Raw genomic sequence first — 16,066 nt, 5'->3', positions numbered from 1 at the left:
CCTTCTTTGTGTATTTTGGGGAGACCATAAAGCTTGGGGCATCTGGATGATTTCTCTCTGGGTATGATTCTTTGCTGGATTTCTTCACTGATGGGGAGGCTTTTATTTTGGATTTGGTAGTTTTTTCTAGGTAGGTGGTGGGGTCTGTCTTTAGGGGTTTGTATGTGGGGTCTTGGAGTAGGTTGGTTAACTTGGTTTGGTAGTCAGATGTGTTCATTACCACTGTCGGCTGTTGCCCTTGTCTGCTGGTAGGATTATTATGCTGGTGTCTTCTTTCAGATTAAGTAGTGCAGTTTGTTCTTCTTTGGATAAGTTGCTTTTTGGGTGGTTTGCTAGTGCAGAGGATGTTGGTGATTTTGAGTCTGATTTTGTTAGCATCATCAGGGTTGGTTTTGGTCAGGCTGGTTTCAACTCCGCATATGATGGTTTCTGTGGGGATGTGTTTGGGAGCGACAGCAGAGTTGAATCCTTTTGAAAGGACCTTGGTTTCAGCTTCAGTGAGGATCTTGTCTGAGATGTTGTGCACTGTTTGTTTCATGTGTGGCTGTGGGGGGAGGAGTTGGTTTCTGGCGTTGTTGTAGTTTCCTGAGTTTGTTGGTGTGTGTGTCTGTCTTGAGGGTGGTCTGTGTTTCGGCTCTCCAGACAGCGAGTTGTTTGGATTTGTCCCAAAGTAGAGGGTGAATCTTGTTGCTGAGTCTGAGGTGGAGTGTGAGGAGATCTTTGTTGATTTGGTCTAGGAGAAACCTTTTTGTGTGAAGTTCATTTCTAATTAGGGCCAGTTCTGTTCTTTTAAGGATGCGTTTGGTGGCTGCTGTGTTGGTGTGGAATTTCAATTGGAAGCTTGTGGGAATTAAATTTTGATCTCGGCAGTTGCATAGGAATGCGAGGTCACATAAAATGGAGGCTCTTTGGACTTCAAGTTTTTCATAAGTCCTGGTCAGATGGTGGGTTTCCTCCCGTAGAGGTGCAATATTTGTTTTCTGAGGTTCTCATGGGTATTTATATGTGGATCTTTGGTTGTTCGGGTTTTTCCCACGTAAGATTCGAAGTATCTAGGCAACGCTTCGATGAAGTCTCATTCATCATCTTCAGGCTTCTGTCTCCGGCTCTGTGCTTCTCAGAGTAATGTGAGATTGCAGCTGCTTCTTCCTTTTAACTGCCAGTGGGGGTGGGACTTGATTGGGTGGGGCTTGGCTGTGTTCTGATTGGGTGAGGTGTGTTCTCATTGGTAGGGGTTTGGCTGTGTTCTGATTGGTTGGGGGTTAGCCGTGTTCTGATTGGTTGGAGGCGTGTTCTGTTCAGGTGGGGCTTGGTTGTGCTCAGGTTAGTCTTAGTTGCTGGGGGATTTGAGCTGGTGAGTTGTGATCTTGCTGTTTGGCTTCTAGTTCGTGGTCGTGCTGCATCTTCATAGTGGGTGTCGTTTGCTTCATGTATGGCTCGGAGGGGTTTGAAGTGGGTAGTGATGCAGCTGCAGTGCAGCTTCTGGTCCATGGTCGTGTCTCATCTTCTGAGTGGGTGGGAGTCTGTTTTCTACATGGAAGTGTGGTGGTGGCATCTTGTGTGGCTCTCATGGGTGTGGGTCTGGTGTCCTTCTTCATGTTAGGTACTGCCTGTTCATGAGGGCGGGTTTCCAAATGGCTGGAAGGCGGGAGGTGTCATCTCATTTGTTCATGCTGTGTGGGCGTTTTTCTATCTCTATGGCTTCTCTGATTATTCTGCTGTTGAAGTGTTCGGTTTTGGTGATAGTTCTGGTATTTTTAAAATCAATTTCATGTCCTGTGGCTTTGAGGTGTTGGACCAGGGAAGAGGTCGTTTCTTCTTTTTTGATTGAGTTCTTATGTTCTTCAATGCGTGCACTTATTCTTCTGTTAGTTTGTCCAATGTATGTGGTAGGGCAGGCAGTGCAGGGATTTCGTATACTCCTTGGTTTTCTAATCGATTTTGTCTTTGGGGTTTCTTAGGATGGTGGATATTTTTCTGTTTGTGCAGAATGCTGTTTTGATGTTGTGTTTTTGGAGGATCTTGCTAATTTTGTCTGTAGTGCCTTTTATATATGGGAGGAGGGCTTTGCCGTTCTCTTGTTCTCTGTCTTGGGTTTTGGCTGGGGTTTCTTTTTGGATTAGGTGTGTAATCTTCTTTCTTTGGAATCCATTGGCTGTTAGTACGTTAGTGAGAGTGTGTAGTTCGGTTTTTAGGTGTTGTTCGTCGGCTAAGCATTTTGTTCTGGAGATGAGTGTCTCAACTACGGAATTGATCTGTGCTGGGTGGTGGTGTGAGAGTGCGTGTAGATAGCGGTTTGTATGTGTTTACTTCTGGTAGAAGGTGTGTCCTAGAGAGCCACTGAATTTTTTATATACCAAGACATCTAGGAAAGGAAGTCGATTGTTAGCTTTTGTTTACATGGTGAATTGTATTTTGGGGTGTAGGCTGTTGAGGTGTGTGAGGAAGTTGTTCAGTTTTTCTTTCCCATGTGGCCAGATTATGAAGGTGTCATCTACGTATCTGAGCCAGAGTTTGGGTTTGTGATCATATTTTTCTAGAGCTTGTGTTTCAAAGGGTTCCATGTAGATGTTTGCGATGACAGGTGAGAGGGGTGATCCCATGGGTGCTCCTTCTATTTGTTTGTATTTTTGTCCATTGTAGGTGAAGTATGTATTGGAAAGGCAGTGGTTGGTCCAGCCAATCAGAACAAGGCCAACCCCTCAACTAATCAGAACACAGCCAAACCCCCAACCAATGAGAACACACCCCCACCCAATCAGAACACAGCCAAGCCCCCACCCAATCAAGTCACACCCCCACTAGCAGTTAAAAGGAAGAAACAGGTGCAAGCTCACATCACTCTGAGAAGCACAGAGCCGAAGACACAAGCCTGAAGATGATGAATGAGACTTCATCGAAACGTTGCCTAGATACTTCCAATCTTACGCAGAAGAAAACCTGAATAACCAGAGATCCACATACAAATACCTGTGAGAACTTCAGAAAATATATATATGTGACGAACACAATACAGAAGCCCGATGATGGCAGATGAGATTCTGCCGAAATGTTGCTACAACTTTAAAAGCACAACCACAATGATGTGGGAAAATACCCAAACAAAGCTGAATACCATGCATGTAAGTACCCGCAAAAACTTAAGAAAACACACACACACACACAGACACACACATACATACATATATACACATACATACATATATACATATACATATACATACACACACACACACACACACACACACACACACACATATATATATTTGTTTTCTTAAGTTTTCGAGGGTACTTGCATGTATGGCATTCAGCTTTGAGATTCTGCCGAAATGTTGCTACAACTTTAAAAGCACAACTATAATGATGTGGGAAAATACCTGAACAAAGCCAAATACCATACATGTAAGTACCCACGAAAACTTAAGAATATATATAAATATTATATATCTATATAAAATTTTATTTTAAATCGAGGGAAAATTTAAACATGCACATTTCCATAAAACTATTTTATATATTTGTTATTAACCATTTGAATTTTGAAAACAGAAGTTAAAGTTAGCACAAATTCACTAAAACCCAAAAAATAATGGTTGCATAAGATACATTATCTTTAAGGTGTTCTCATATATCTTTTTCCTATTTGATATTTAAGATTCTTTTCTAATTGGAAAATATTTTTTAAAATAATAAAAATTAAAGAAATCAAGCTTAAGTTTTCATCATTGGGCATAAACAGATGATTTTCTAATACTAGGGCAGATAACAAGAACTTAATATGCCTATAATTTTGTTAGGAAATTATAGTAAATGGGAGGTTCTGTTTTACTCCCATATTTACTATAATTTCCTAACAAAATTATAGGCATGTTAAGTTCTTGTTATTTGCCTTAGTATTTTATATGGAGGATCACATATATGTGAGTTCTATATATAGCACTGAACAAAGTGAACAAAACTGTACATGGGTAGAGGTAGACTGTGACAAAGGCATTTGAGTTTGTTTGGGTAACTATCCTTGGAGCTAATTATCTAGTACAAGGTGAAAACATATAGAATGCATAAAACTTACAAATCGTCTTGAAAATTAATAAGGATAAAATGATTGGTACTTAATATATTATTCTAATGTGTAACTGTACAACACATGCGTAAACAGATATATGTATGTACCTATATAAAAGACCTTGGGGAAAATGTTTGCCTAATGTTTGGACAAAACATTTCTGTCACTGGAGTACTAACATTAAAAGTTCTTACCTAAGTACTTGCCTTATTTAAGTATTGCTTATCTATTCCATATCAAATTTATATTTCCCCATTTGTTTGGGAAAGCAGTATATAAAGCATTTCCTCCCATGAGGTAGGACATTAACTTCCATATTTAGTAAGTAAATATGGAAGCAATCGGATGTACCCACCATTGCTCTTTTTTAACTGCTGAACAAAATATTGCAAGAGTCTACATGAAAGATATGTATTTATTTTAAATAAACATGAATACTTTAAAAAAATGTTGGTTATACAGTACAAGTAACCTTAGAGGCGATTGTCACTGTATCAGTTTAAACAAGCTTCATAACAGAAAATGTAACTAAGCACTGCAGTGTTACAGAGTAGGCCCTATTCAAGTTAGCACAACTGTTAAATCTTACTAATGATCCTATCACTACTAAAATACATTAGCACCAATAATTTTATTAAAGTAGGTGATTTATCTAGAATAAAAAAGGGAGAAGAATGTGAATTAAATGCCAAGCGTGTTAACTCCCCTGTACTTGTTAACATTGAATGGGATGCCCTGTAGGCCTTTCCTAGTATCGTTAGCAATAGATTACCTGTCAGGAATATGTATGGCATATTCAAATAAGCACGGTGCATATTTTTAAAACTGATGCGATATGAATCCATGAAGACCAATTTTAATAGTTCAAAATGAGTCATAATTCTTCTTAACAATACAGTTATTTTTAAAATTTGCAGCAATAGTGCTCTTTTTTATTTTCCTTATTGAAATTAAATGATATGCCTTAGGTGAGTCATTCATCACTGCTGAAAGAACTTGCCTTCTATTGGAGTTCTCCACTTTTTGTCCATATCTAATATGTTTCCCACTGTTTGGGGATTTGTTTTCTCAACATGCAATATTCTAAGTATAAATTTGTGTACCCATGTGGCTTTTTGAAAGAAAGAAGATGTTTGTTAAAACAGAGAACTTCTGATTTATTTAATTTATCATGTAACACAAACAACTGAACAATTACAATTTCATTTTATTTATTAAATAAAGAATTCAGAATTAAAATCATCATTTTTAAAAGAGGCGAAGCATATCTTAATGTATTCCCTTCACCTCTAAATTAACAGACTGTATATTCCCTCAAGATTTTAAAAAATGCATAGTCTTCAAGGCAGCCTAAACTAACTTTCAAAAGAACACTGACAGAGGCATATTACATTGTTTGGTGGTCCTTTTCTTTTTCTCCTTTTTTTCTTCAAAATTAAAATGTAGGGGTGTGTGTGTGTGTGTGTGTGTGTGTGTGTATTATATATATGAAGCAATCTGAGGTAATATGATTTCGTGCAACATGGGAAGATCTAGATGAGTACAGCTACTGTTTAACATTTACATGAGGAATCAAATTAATTTTATTAAACAAGGAAGATTGTAAACATAGTTCTTTAATATTATAATTGAGGTAGACTGGGAATATTTTCTTAGCGTGGCTTACGAAATGATTTTATATTTTATCAGCTTTAAATATATACAGATAGTCCTCAATTTACCACCAGTCACATAGCAACTGTATTTTAGTAGTGATAGGGTTAGGGTTAGTTTTTTGTAAACTTTAGAAACTCTATGGTATAGGATCTCCTGCTTGAGCAAGGCTTGGACTAGACGACCTCCAAGGTCCCTTCCAACTCTATTATTATTATTCTATTCTATATGATTTACCATTCTCTGTGCAGAAAAGTTAAGATTACTGGAGACTCTCTGTTTCTAAAGCATGTACTTTATGACTGCACATGGCATTTACAAATCAATTGCTTTCCATACATTTCAGGTAATATCTGTTAGTCATCATTGATCCCAGCTCTAGTAGCAATCTAGGACTTATCCTCTTGTGCTTCTGCTTTGGATTTTACTGTATTTTATGGATAAATGGAGCATGTTTTGTTATGCTAAGTTATAGCTTGTAGCTGAGTTTGATGCTGTGAGTTGTTTTTAGTTGGATTTTTCACAGAGTTTTTCAATCAAGGAGACATATAATTGTAAGGGTTGCCCTAGATATCTTATTCTTTCTTACTAGACTGTAACGTACAAGCTCCTTGTGTTCTGTTCTGCTTCAACTGCAACATAATATATTTATGTTATTTTATTACTATTTTGAATAAGAATTTTCTCTTTTTAGGTCTCAGGTGTGATCAGTGCAAGTCTGGATATAAAGTCATCCAGAATATTAAGCAAGATGGGTGTGAGCCTTGCCTGTGTAACATCCATGGTTCCATGAACAATTTGTGTAATCCTTCCACTGGACAGTGCACTTGTAAGAAAGAGGTTAAAGGACTTCATTGTGATACCTGCATTGATGGCTTTTATTGGATGGATGCTTTTGGCTGTAAACCTTGTAGTTGTCAAATAGCAGGATCGGTTTCTGATACAGTGTGCAATCCCAAAACAGGACAGTGTATTTGCAAGCCTAACTTTGGTGAAAGGCAATGTGATGATTGCTTAAATGGGTATTATAAAGAATGGCAAAACAATGCTTCATTCTGTGTGCCGTGTAACTGTGATAAGTCTGGTTCTGTAAATGGCTCTTTAGTGTGTGACAAATTGACAGGACAGTGTCCTTGCAAATCTGGTGTCACTGCTCTTCAGTGCAATCAGTGCAGGCCTTATATGTATAACCTTACTACTCAAAATATTCTTGGCTGCATGCCTTGTGACTGTGATCCTCTAGGGACACTTCCAGGAACAGCATGTGACCAAACCAGTGGACAATGTATTTGTCAGCCTCACCGCCAGGGAAGAAGATGTGAAAAGTGTAAGCCAGGTAAGAAAAAGATTGCTATGTTTTGTAAATCTCTGTTAAGATTTTGTAAAATCCAATCTTGCAAGCTATATTGTATGTAAAATATTTATTTCCTTCCTAATCTTTGTTATAGAAATCCTCAATAAGCATGTTGGATATATCCATTCACAACAGAAGGAACTAATTTAAACATATGCCAATTTGAATCAGAGGCTATTATGCCAAAAGAACATACTTAAGTTAGAAATACTGGCTGGGCAAGACTAATTAGCATATATTTTGCTGGCAAATTACCAGTATTTTATACCATTTATACCATGTATAAACCATATCTAATAACCATATTGTTATTTCAATTCCACAATTTAAAAATACACAGATAACATTACAACATTTGTGTTCTAATGGTCCTTGTCAGAATCAAATCCCAAGGACTTCACAATTAAGTGACTGATTCCTTGCCATTAGGTTGGTATTCTCCTAAGTGATCAATAAATAATTCTTAGCTAGAATAATTTTCCCCTAACCTGACCCTTCAGGTGTTCTAGTGGTGCATCTATTGTCACTGTAATTGCATCCATCCACCTTGCTGCTATTTGCTGTCTTATCTTTTCTTCCACAAGAATGACAGGTTGGGAACATATCATCCTGAACAAAAGCTATCTATATGGCCATGTGGCTATTAAGGTTCAATACTGACTTCGTTCCTAATCAAATGTTGCTAAAATACTTAGCAGTTGTAGATGGTATATATCGCAATATACTGTAAATATAGATTGATTAACTACTTATTAGCTGAATCTGAATATCATTTGTTCCAAAACTGTATATTTCATGAAGATTTGTCAGGTATGAGGCAAGGAAATATAAAATATTTTCATTTAGAGGTTGGTAAATGCATAATAAAAATGCTGGCTATATCACTATGCATGAATGACATTTATAGAAAGTATATTTCCATATTTTTTGTAATAAAATCATACATCTGAGTTGTTTTAATTTCTACTTAATTCCGATTTTCTTTTAGTGCATCGATTCTCTCCCTCTCCAAGACGAACTGCTGAATTTTATCCTAATTTCTTATAAATACTTTAGTAATTTGAAATAGGTGGAAGAAGTATGAAGGAACAGAGACAATAAACTTGATGTTCACTTCTATTGGACTAAATTGCCCAATCAGCTCCTGGATCAGAAGGAGATTTGACTAATATTAGAAATTATAAAAGGCAGCCAAGAAACATTTGCCCATTTTAACCATTAAAAAATACTGGTATGTTTATTGTTTATAGCAGTTCCAGATGCTTTAAAGCAATGTATTTTAAACTTTCCAAGACCACCCAACACCCAACTATCCATCTCATATATATTAAACATATTTGAATATTTCTTTAAGGAAAGGGAAAATTAAATTCATATTGCAAACTCCCTGTCATTTTCTTTAACATTAATCCATTTGTTATTATCCTTAATGGAATGTATGAGTGTGTGGGTGACAGCTTATTTCATCAGTATCTCAACTAAAATTCATTAAAGTCTTAGAATCACCAAGATAATATACAACCTATTTCAATATTAGCCTGGTGGTAGAAAATGTATTAAAAACACTATCATAAAAATACTTGGAAGTAAAAGATAGGATGATAAGTCTTATATTTGCTCATTTTTAAAAAGTTTTTAATTTATTTTTATTCTGCTTTTTTTTTATAAATAGCTCAAAATTGTGAACATACTTAATACTCTTTTCCCTTCAGAACATCAATCTTGTGATGTGAGTTGTGGAGAGAGAGAGTGATTGGCCTGAGTTCATACAGGTGGTTTTCAAGCCTAAACAGAGACTAGAGAGAGAGAGAGATTTCCTAATTTCTAGCCTAGTGCCTTAACATTACACCAAATTTGATAAAAGCTGCTATACATTTTATCACAGATGCCTCAGACTTTTCACTTAAAAATAACTGTAACACTTTAGGATGAAAGTAATGTCCTAAAAGAATGTAAGTGATCCTGTAATTTTTAATTCCAATTTCACTTTTTATTTTCCATTCCTTTAGTATTTTTCCAGTTTGTGACACATCTGTGACAACACATATTTTACACTGTTCTTTCTTTATTAGGTTTTTATATTTGTGCACCTAGTGAGAGCAGCTGCCTTCCCTGTTTGTGCCATCCAAGTGGCTCAGTCAGCAATACTTGTGACACTCTCACAGGCCAGTGTGTTTGCCATGATTCTTCTGTATCTGGGATGAAATGTGACCATTGTAGTGACAACTATTTTGGATTCAACTCAGAAACTGGGAAGTAAGTTTTTATTGCAAAGCTAAGCCAATTGGATTCATATTCATATAGCTGTTGAAATGAAGGAAAGTACTTTGAGGAAGCAGTTAAGGAAATGTTACAGAAAATCCAGTTTCTAGTAGCTTTTTATCAGTATCCTGGACAGTTCAGTAATGGATGAATGCAAAGTTTTGATAATACATTTGAGCAGATCTCCAAAATGGCACTGGATTTTGACTTATTTCATATATATATGTATATCTATATATAATAGATATCTTTGTCACCTATATCTACATCATTTGTCTCTATATCTATCTATCTGTCTGTCTGTCTATCTATCTATCTATCTATCATCTATCTATCTATCTATCTATCTATCTATCTATCTATCTATCTATCTATCTATCTATCTATCTTAGAAAATAGGAGGAGGAAAGTGTGGTGGATATGTTTGCAGTCTGGGCTTATTGATAAAAATAATAAAGGTGGGGTATGTAATATAAAATAAATAAATATCTTCAGGAGCTCACAATAACACTTCCCACTCTGCAACATCACTGTCAACATCACTGTCATCACTTTTGTAATTGTTAAGCTGATGACCATAAGTTGACAACTATCTATAAACTGCCTTCTGCCATAAATTAAATGTTATAGTTCCCAGCAGAAGTATGGGAGAAACACTTGTTTATATTTATATTTACATCTCTCTGTCAGTCTTCTAGATTTTTGTATTGATCCACTACCACCAGGGACTAGAAAGGGAACCATGTGTGGGGCAGTTTGAGATGGCCAATGGGCAGTTTGTGGCCCTATGCCCCAATTTCACCTTAATAAAAATGCTATATGTTGGGTGATGAGAAGAGCATTTCTTCTCTCAAGTTGTAATAAAATATTGAAAGTAATTTAACATAGAATATCAACATGCTGAAATATCTTACTATTAGGTCTCAGTAACAATAGGAGATTAGCAATTTGGTCTGCTTTATAATGGTTCATACAAGGGTTTCTGAACTAATATTCTATGAAGTACATTATGTCATTCAACTTGTGTTCTTTTTCTGATTTAAATTATTCTGATGAGCTAATCATACTTGGGAAAACTATTCTCTAATTTCGCTGGCTGAGATACATCATACCCCATCATCTAGAATAAAAACTAAGTAAAAAATCTGTGAAGAAAACATAAACTATAAAATATTGTAAAATGACTATATCACATAACACACTCAATTTTATATATTTCTCAAATATAACATTATGTATTGTTATGTTCAGAGATTAAGCAATCTCTGTTTGAAAGGGGATTTAGCTTGACTTTATACAGATGAAAGAATTTAATACAGTTCTGGGAAAAATAATATTTCTGTGAGAGACTGTGAAAGAAAAGAAATGACAGTGATGTACTTTTCAGGAAAGAAATAATATTTTTATTATTATTTAGTCCCAAAGGGATATTATTCCATAAAACAAATTTGCAGCTTATTTTGCTGCTTTAGCTTTTATCAGCCTTTTAAAGGGTGTTGAACTCAGGAGATCACACAATAAGAGTTACCAAAAAACAACCAACAACAACTCCTTTAAAAAAAAGTCTTTAAAACTCCTTAAAAAAATAGTAATAGTAAGACATTATAAAACTGTTTAAAATAATCTGTCATAACGGTCAGTTGTATATAATCTATTTTATGTAAATATATTGAAATATTTTTTACACATTTAATAAGTTTCTCTAAAGAGTGTTCTGATTTTTTTTCCCCAAAAGAGAGATATGCTGCAGGAAAATAAGAAATATATAAGATATTCACATAGCTTGCTTTGTTCAGTTAAAATACCTCTGGGCTTCTTTAAGGTGTCTTACAATAATGAAGTCAGAATAAAACATTTACAAATCTAACAAAAAAGCAGTAATTAAAATCCATTGTTTGAATTTTGATACTGAAAAGCATCTAATTTTAGAAAAATGAAAGCACTAAAGGGATTGCTTGAATATATGAATATGCCTTTAAAGATTCCTTAAAACTGGCTGTGCTAGAGCTCAAAAAATTGTTAGATAGCAACTTGTTCTGTATTTAATGAAGAATGGTGACTCTTACCACCCCTCAAAGGGTACAAAATAAAAGGGGCCTGTTCTTAACATTAAAATAGGACAGATGGATGTGGATGAAAGCATCCCTTCAAGTAGCATGACCCAAAGCATTTAAGGCATTTTACCCCCTTCTAGTTATGGCTACTAAAAACTCATTGCAAAGTTTCTCACCACAGTAAGTTAGGAAATGATGAAAGGAGAATGTGCCTCCTTATAATAGTTCAGGGTGAAACAGATCATTGCCTTCCAATAAATGTTTTTTTTTTCTTTTCCCTCTGATTAAAAAATGTTAACAATGTGAAGCTTTTTTATTATGTGTCATCAAATTAGTGTCAACTCTTAGTGACCACATAGATTGATTTTTCTCAATGATGGTCTATCCTTAAAATTGCCCTTCAGGTCTTCCATTGTCATCCCTTGTCACTTGAATTGAACCCATCCATCTTGTTGCAGTCATCCTCTTCTCCTTCATACCATATTTCCTAGCCTTAGAACCTTCTCCAGAAATCAAGGTCTTCACATAATTTATTTGAAATAGATAATTTTAATTTGGTCATCTGCGCTTCAAGTGAAAACTCTGGTTAATTTGTTCGATGATCCATTGGTTTGTTTTCTTGGCTGTCCGTGAGATTCACTGGAGTCTTTTTCGACATAAAGTTCATGAGGTTTCTTGTGAAGACAATGAAGTGTTTCTAGGACTTTCATTTTTAAGCACATTCCATAACTTGATATGATTGGCTATTTCTATAATCAGTGATGCACATGTTGACTTCTTTTTGGTGTTCTTTGACTTTCTCAATTTTCCAGTATGTACCAGCAACAATAATGCCTACTGTTCTTCAGGCTTTTCAGAACCAACTTGAACATCTGGCACCTCTTTTTCATGTAGAGTTCTTATTTGTGTTCCCCCCCCCCCATAAAAATACAAGTGTGGTTTACTATTGCCTTCTTCCGCTGGGTATGAAATAATTACTTTGATCATTTGCCTCTTGATATAATCTTCCTATATTACTGCTGGCCAATAAAGGCTCATCCCTTTATCTAGGCAGTTGGAAAGACTTTCAAGCCTTAGGTAATCATACTAGAAGTAAATACTTTTGGCACGTTGGATGGTCTATGTGCATTTCTCTCAAGGACACTCAAATACCCCCTCGCCTCATCACAATGAGGCAATAAATATCAAATACTATACAACTAGCAAATCGTTTTTAACTAGAGTTTTTTTCCCCTGGGATCCACTTAGTAGTCCTGTTTATCAAGAGTTGTTTGAATCCTTTAATATAGCATGGGGACTGGCATTTTTTATTTTTTATTTGGCCTCTAGGAACTGATGGTACCATGGAGGTGTGAAAATAACACTAGAGGGAATATGTAAAATCTCTTCTTTTGGGATGGGTGGGGGGGAAGAGATATATTAGAAGTATGAATTAAACCGAGCAGAGGCTTCACAGATGTATGTGCGTTTATTTCATTTTTAAAAAAACAAAAATTGTGTCACTGATTGTGTTGTTGGTTTGCCACTGAATTTCATCATTGTGCCCTTGAGGCCATGAGTGGCTCATTCCTGACTTACCAACAATTCTCATCTGAGTCAAAAGCATCTGAGTTTCCCCCCACCCCCACCCCACCCCAACATTATGCATTGCTATCATCCATACCATTCGGTTCCAGAAGATATTGCAATCTGTAACAGCAGAGTTATGAGTGGAACAGAAGGTACTTATGGGTGGTTTGGGAGCACTTGTGAAAATTAAATGCTCCAACTTGTGCAAGAGGAAATGCTTTTGTTAACTTTATTGGCTATAGTCCAAAGTTATTAAGTGTTACAGAAGTTGCCATATTATTAAACCGTGAAGTAAAAGCTCTACCCAACAGAGGCTGTCTTCCGTAGGTTTAAATTTGATATCTGGTGTGCTAACTTAAACAATGAAATAGTCAGATGAGCAACTGCTACTTTTCAGTAGTCTCAGAGTAGGTTTATCTATTTTCTTACACTGGCTGGATAGAATACTATGTTTTTGTGGGGAATAATTGAGCAGAGTTATTGGAAAGCTAGAGGGAGGGTTTATACTGGAGTACATAGAGGGAGGGAGGATAAAGTATACCATGCTTGTGTAGACTCAGCAAAAACACTGAGTTTTCTGACTAGGCCTCTTGCAGAATATTTCAGTGAAGATGCTTGGCTGGAATTTATATAGAACAAAGCCTGTTGAAGTAAGAAGAGTTTATTTCTGATTAAGCATGCCTAGAATAATCACTATAGTTCTTGTAAAGCTCCCTTTCTTCAGAATGTCAGACAGCAAGTTATTAAGCATACATGCAACATCAGGGTTTGTTGGTTTGTGGGTGTTTTTTGGATGTGTTAAACTCCATATCACTTGGCAGGGGCTGCTCTATAATACATAGAAAGTTATAAATGACAAAACACGAGGGTGTGTGATTGAATAATTATGATAACAATTTAATTGTGTAGCAATATAGGTGATGGTAGCCTCACATTGCAACGAACAAGGACAGGCATTCAATTTCACAGCTACTAAGACTGTTGGCCAGGCAGAGACAAAAATAGCCAGAGAAATGATTGAAGCCTGGGAAATGGACCCCTTATCAGGCAATAGGAGTGCTGATTTACTGCTAGCTTATCAAGCACTTAGGAACTGATGGCATAGTGACACAAGAAAACAACTACCAACTTACTAGCCATCCATCAATATGCTAATTAACGTCCAAAACACAACTACACAAAACCTGGGTGCACACATTCTGGAGAGTTAGAGGTTTCCTGAGGATGGGCTCCAGCATGAGCCTGAAAGCTTTCATCCTAGTGACCAAATACACCTTTGATTCTGGTGACCAACTCAGATTGGATCCTGCAATATATGTGTTACCATAATGCTAATGCTGTAAAGATTGTGGACTATTTTAAATATATTCAAAACCAAGTGGGCTTCCTATCTGATTTAGTTCCAGAGAACTAAGGTAATAAAACATTTTTTGATTTTGGCTAAGTGACATAGCCCTTGTTGGTTCTGGGCAAGGTTCTAGTATCCTCTAAGGTGCCCAGGGAGCAGTTTGCATGGTCCTTTTTGGATAAAACATTTAAGGTTGTGCTGAACTATATTGGATAGTACTATATCTGAATTACTTACACACACACACACACTCACACACACACACAGAGAATTTTCTATCAACCTGCAGAAAGTCATCCTTATGTATAACTTTACAATGTTGTCCAATTTCTCTTGTAAAACATAGCCCACCTTGGTCTTTGAAATATTAATTTTCAGGTCAATAAAATTATCTAATATTTTAAGCAAATCATTCAGGTTCTTGGCCGATAACCTGGCTTATGTAGCAAATTAAGTAACACATAAATTTTATATTCCCAACATGTATACTTCTAAAATCACCACAATCATTATACATTTAATCTGTAAACACATTTAATAGCCAAGGGGACATTGCACATCTTTGTTTGATTATTCATTTTTAACACTACATTTAGTTAGATAAAACATTGTGCATATGAACTGAGCTCAGAAAGCAACTAGTGATCAGTGTAACTGTTTCAGTACAAGGGTAATATGATGTATAAAGTCTTATATGATTTGGGACTAGATCATTTGAACAACTGTTTATGTCTCTATAGCCTGTTCTACTGTCTTTAACTTTTGCAAATCCACCACAGACACATTTAAGATCAGTGGTTAAATGAGAAAACAATGTACAGTAGTGTAAATTTGGGACACAACCCTTTATTTAAATACAGTTAAGTTTTTCCCTACCAGAGTTGAGTTTCTTAAGTTCTTCATTTGTGATACTAATTATGTTAGTTAAAAGAAGCCAGTGAATTAAGCTCTACTGTGTCTAACTGAACTGTTAATGTGTTTTCATTACTTTCATGATTTGTTTTTGTTTATAGATGTCAGCATTGTAATTGTCATCCTGCTGGAGCTATTAATTGGACTTGTCATCCCATTACTGGACAATGTATGTGTAAACAATTTGCAGCTGGCTTAAAATGTGACAACTGTGTTCCCAATGCTAGCAATTTGGATATCCACAACCTATTTGGCTGCAGTAAAAGTGAGTGGTTATCGATTTACATTTTTTTTCAGATGAATGGGTATTATTACTTTAATTATTGTTATAACAATATAATTATAATTCTAAAAATTGATATTGCTCATAATAAAATGAATTAATCCCCCAATATTAATATATTTGGAGGTACATTTTGGAATTTGAAATTCCAAATATAACATTCAGAACCCTCTTGTATCTAGAGATGTTAGAAAACTTTTGCCCAGTCTCCACTTCTATTTATTTAATTTTTATGGATGTCCAACTCACAGCAATGACTCTATGCAGCAAGCAATTGATTAAAACCAACTCACTTTGTTAAAATAACTGAACACAAAAAACCAATTGTATAACTGCAATGCAGGAATTACCTTGAGGAATAGAGGTAAGAGCTACAAAGAGTCAAATAAAAAAAAATTCAGTCTGAGGCAAAAAATGTAATTTGAGAGAATATCTCAGACTTGACCCTCTCTAATTCTCATGAAAATAAAGGGAGGGAGGGGAGATATATACTGAGATTTGCAAGGCCAATGTCAGCCCTTCAAGATAGACTAGACTAGGAAACCAAACCTGTGATTACTAATGC

At 35.7% G+C, this 16,066-nt stretch overlaps 1 protein-coding gene across 1 annotated transcript in view; it reads left to right on the top strand.

Moving 5' to 3' along the window:
* USH2A (usherin) overlaps positions 1-16,066 on the top strand; it is a 485,796-nt gene that overhangs the window by 86,209 nt on the left and 383,521 nt on the right. Inside the window, exons 13-15 of the mRNA XM_087933437.1 lie at positions 6,414-7,055; positions 9,146-9,329; positions 15,320-15,483. Of these exons, the coding sequence (XP_087789563.1) occupies positions 6,414-7,055; positions 9,146-9,329; positions 15,320-15,483 (990 nt within the window). The remainder of the gene's footprint in view (positions 1-6,413; positions 7,056-9,145; positions 9,330-15,319; positions 15,484-16,066) is intronic.

The sequence above is a fragment of the Pseudonaja textilis genome, chromosome 1 (assembly GCF_049901715.1).
Source record: "Pseudonaja textilis isolate UNSWEBS1 chromosome 1, rPseTex1.2, whole genome shotgun sequence".
NCBI lineage: Eukaryota > Metazoa > Chordata > Lepidosauria > Squamata > Elapidae > Pseudonaja > Pseudonaja textilis.
This window is presented reverse-complemented; position numbering and strand designations above follow the sequence as displayed.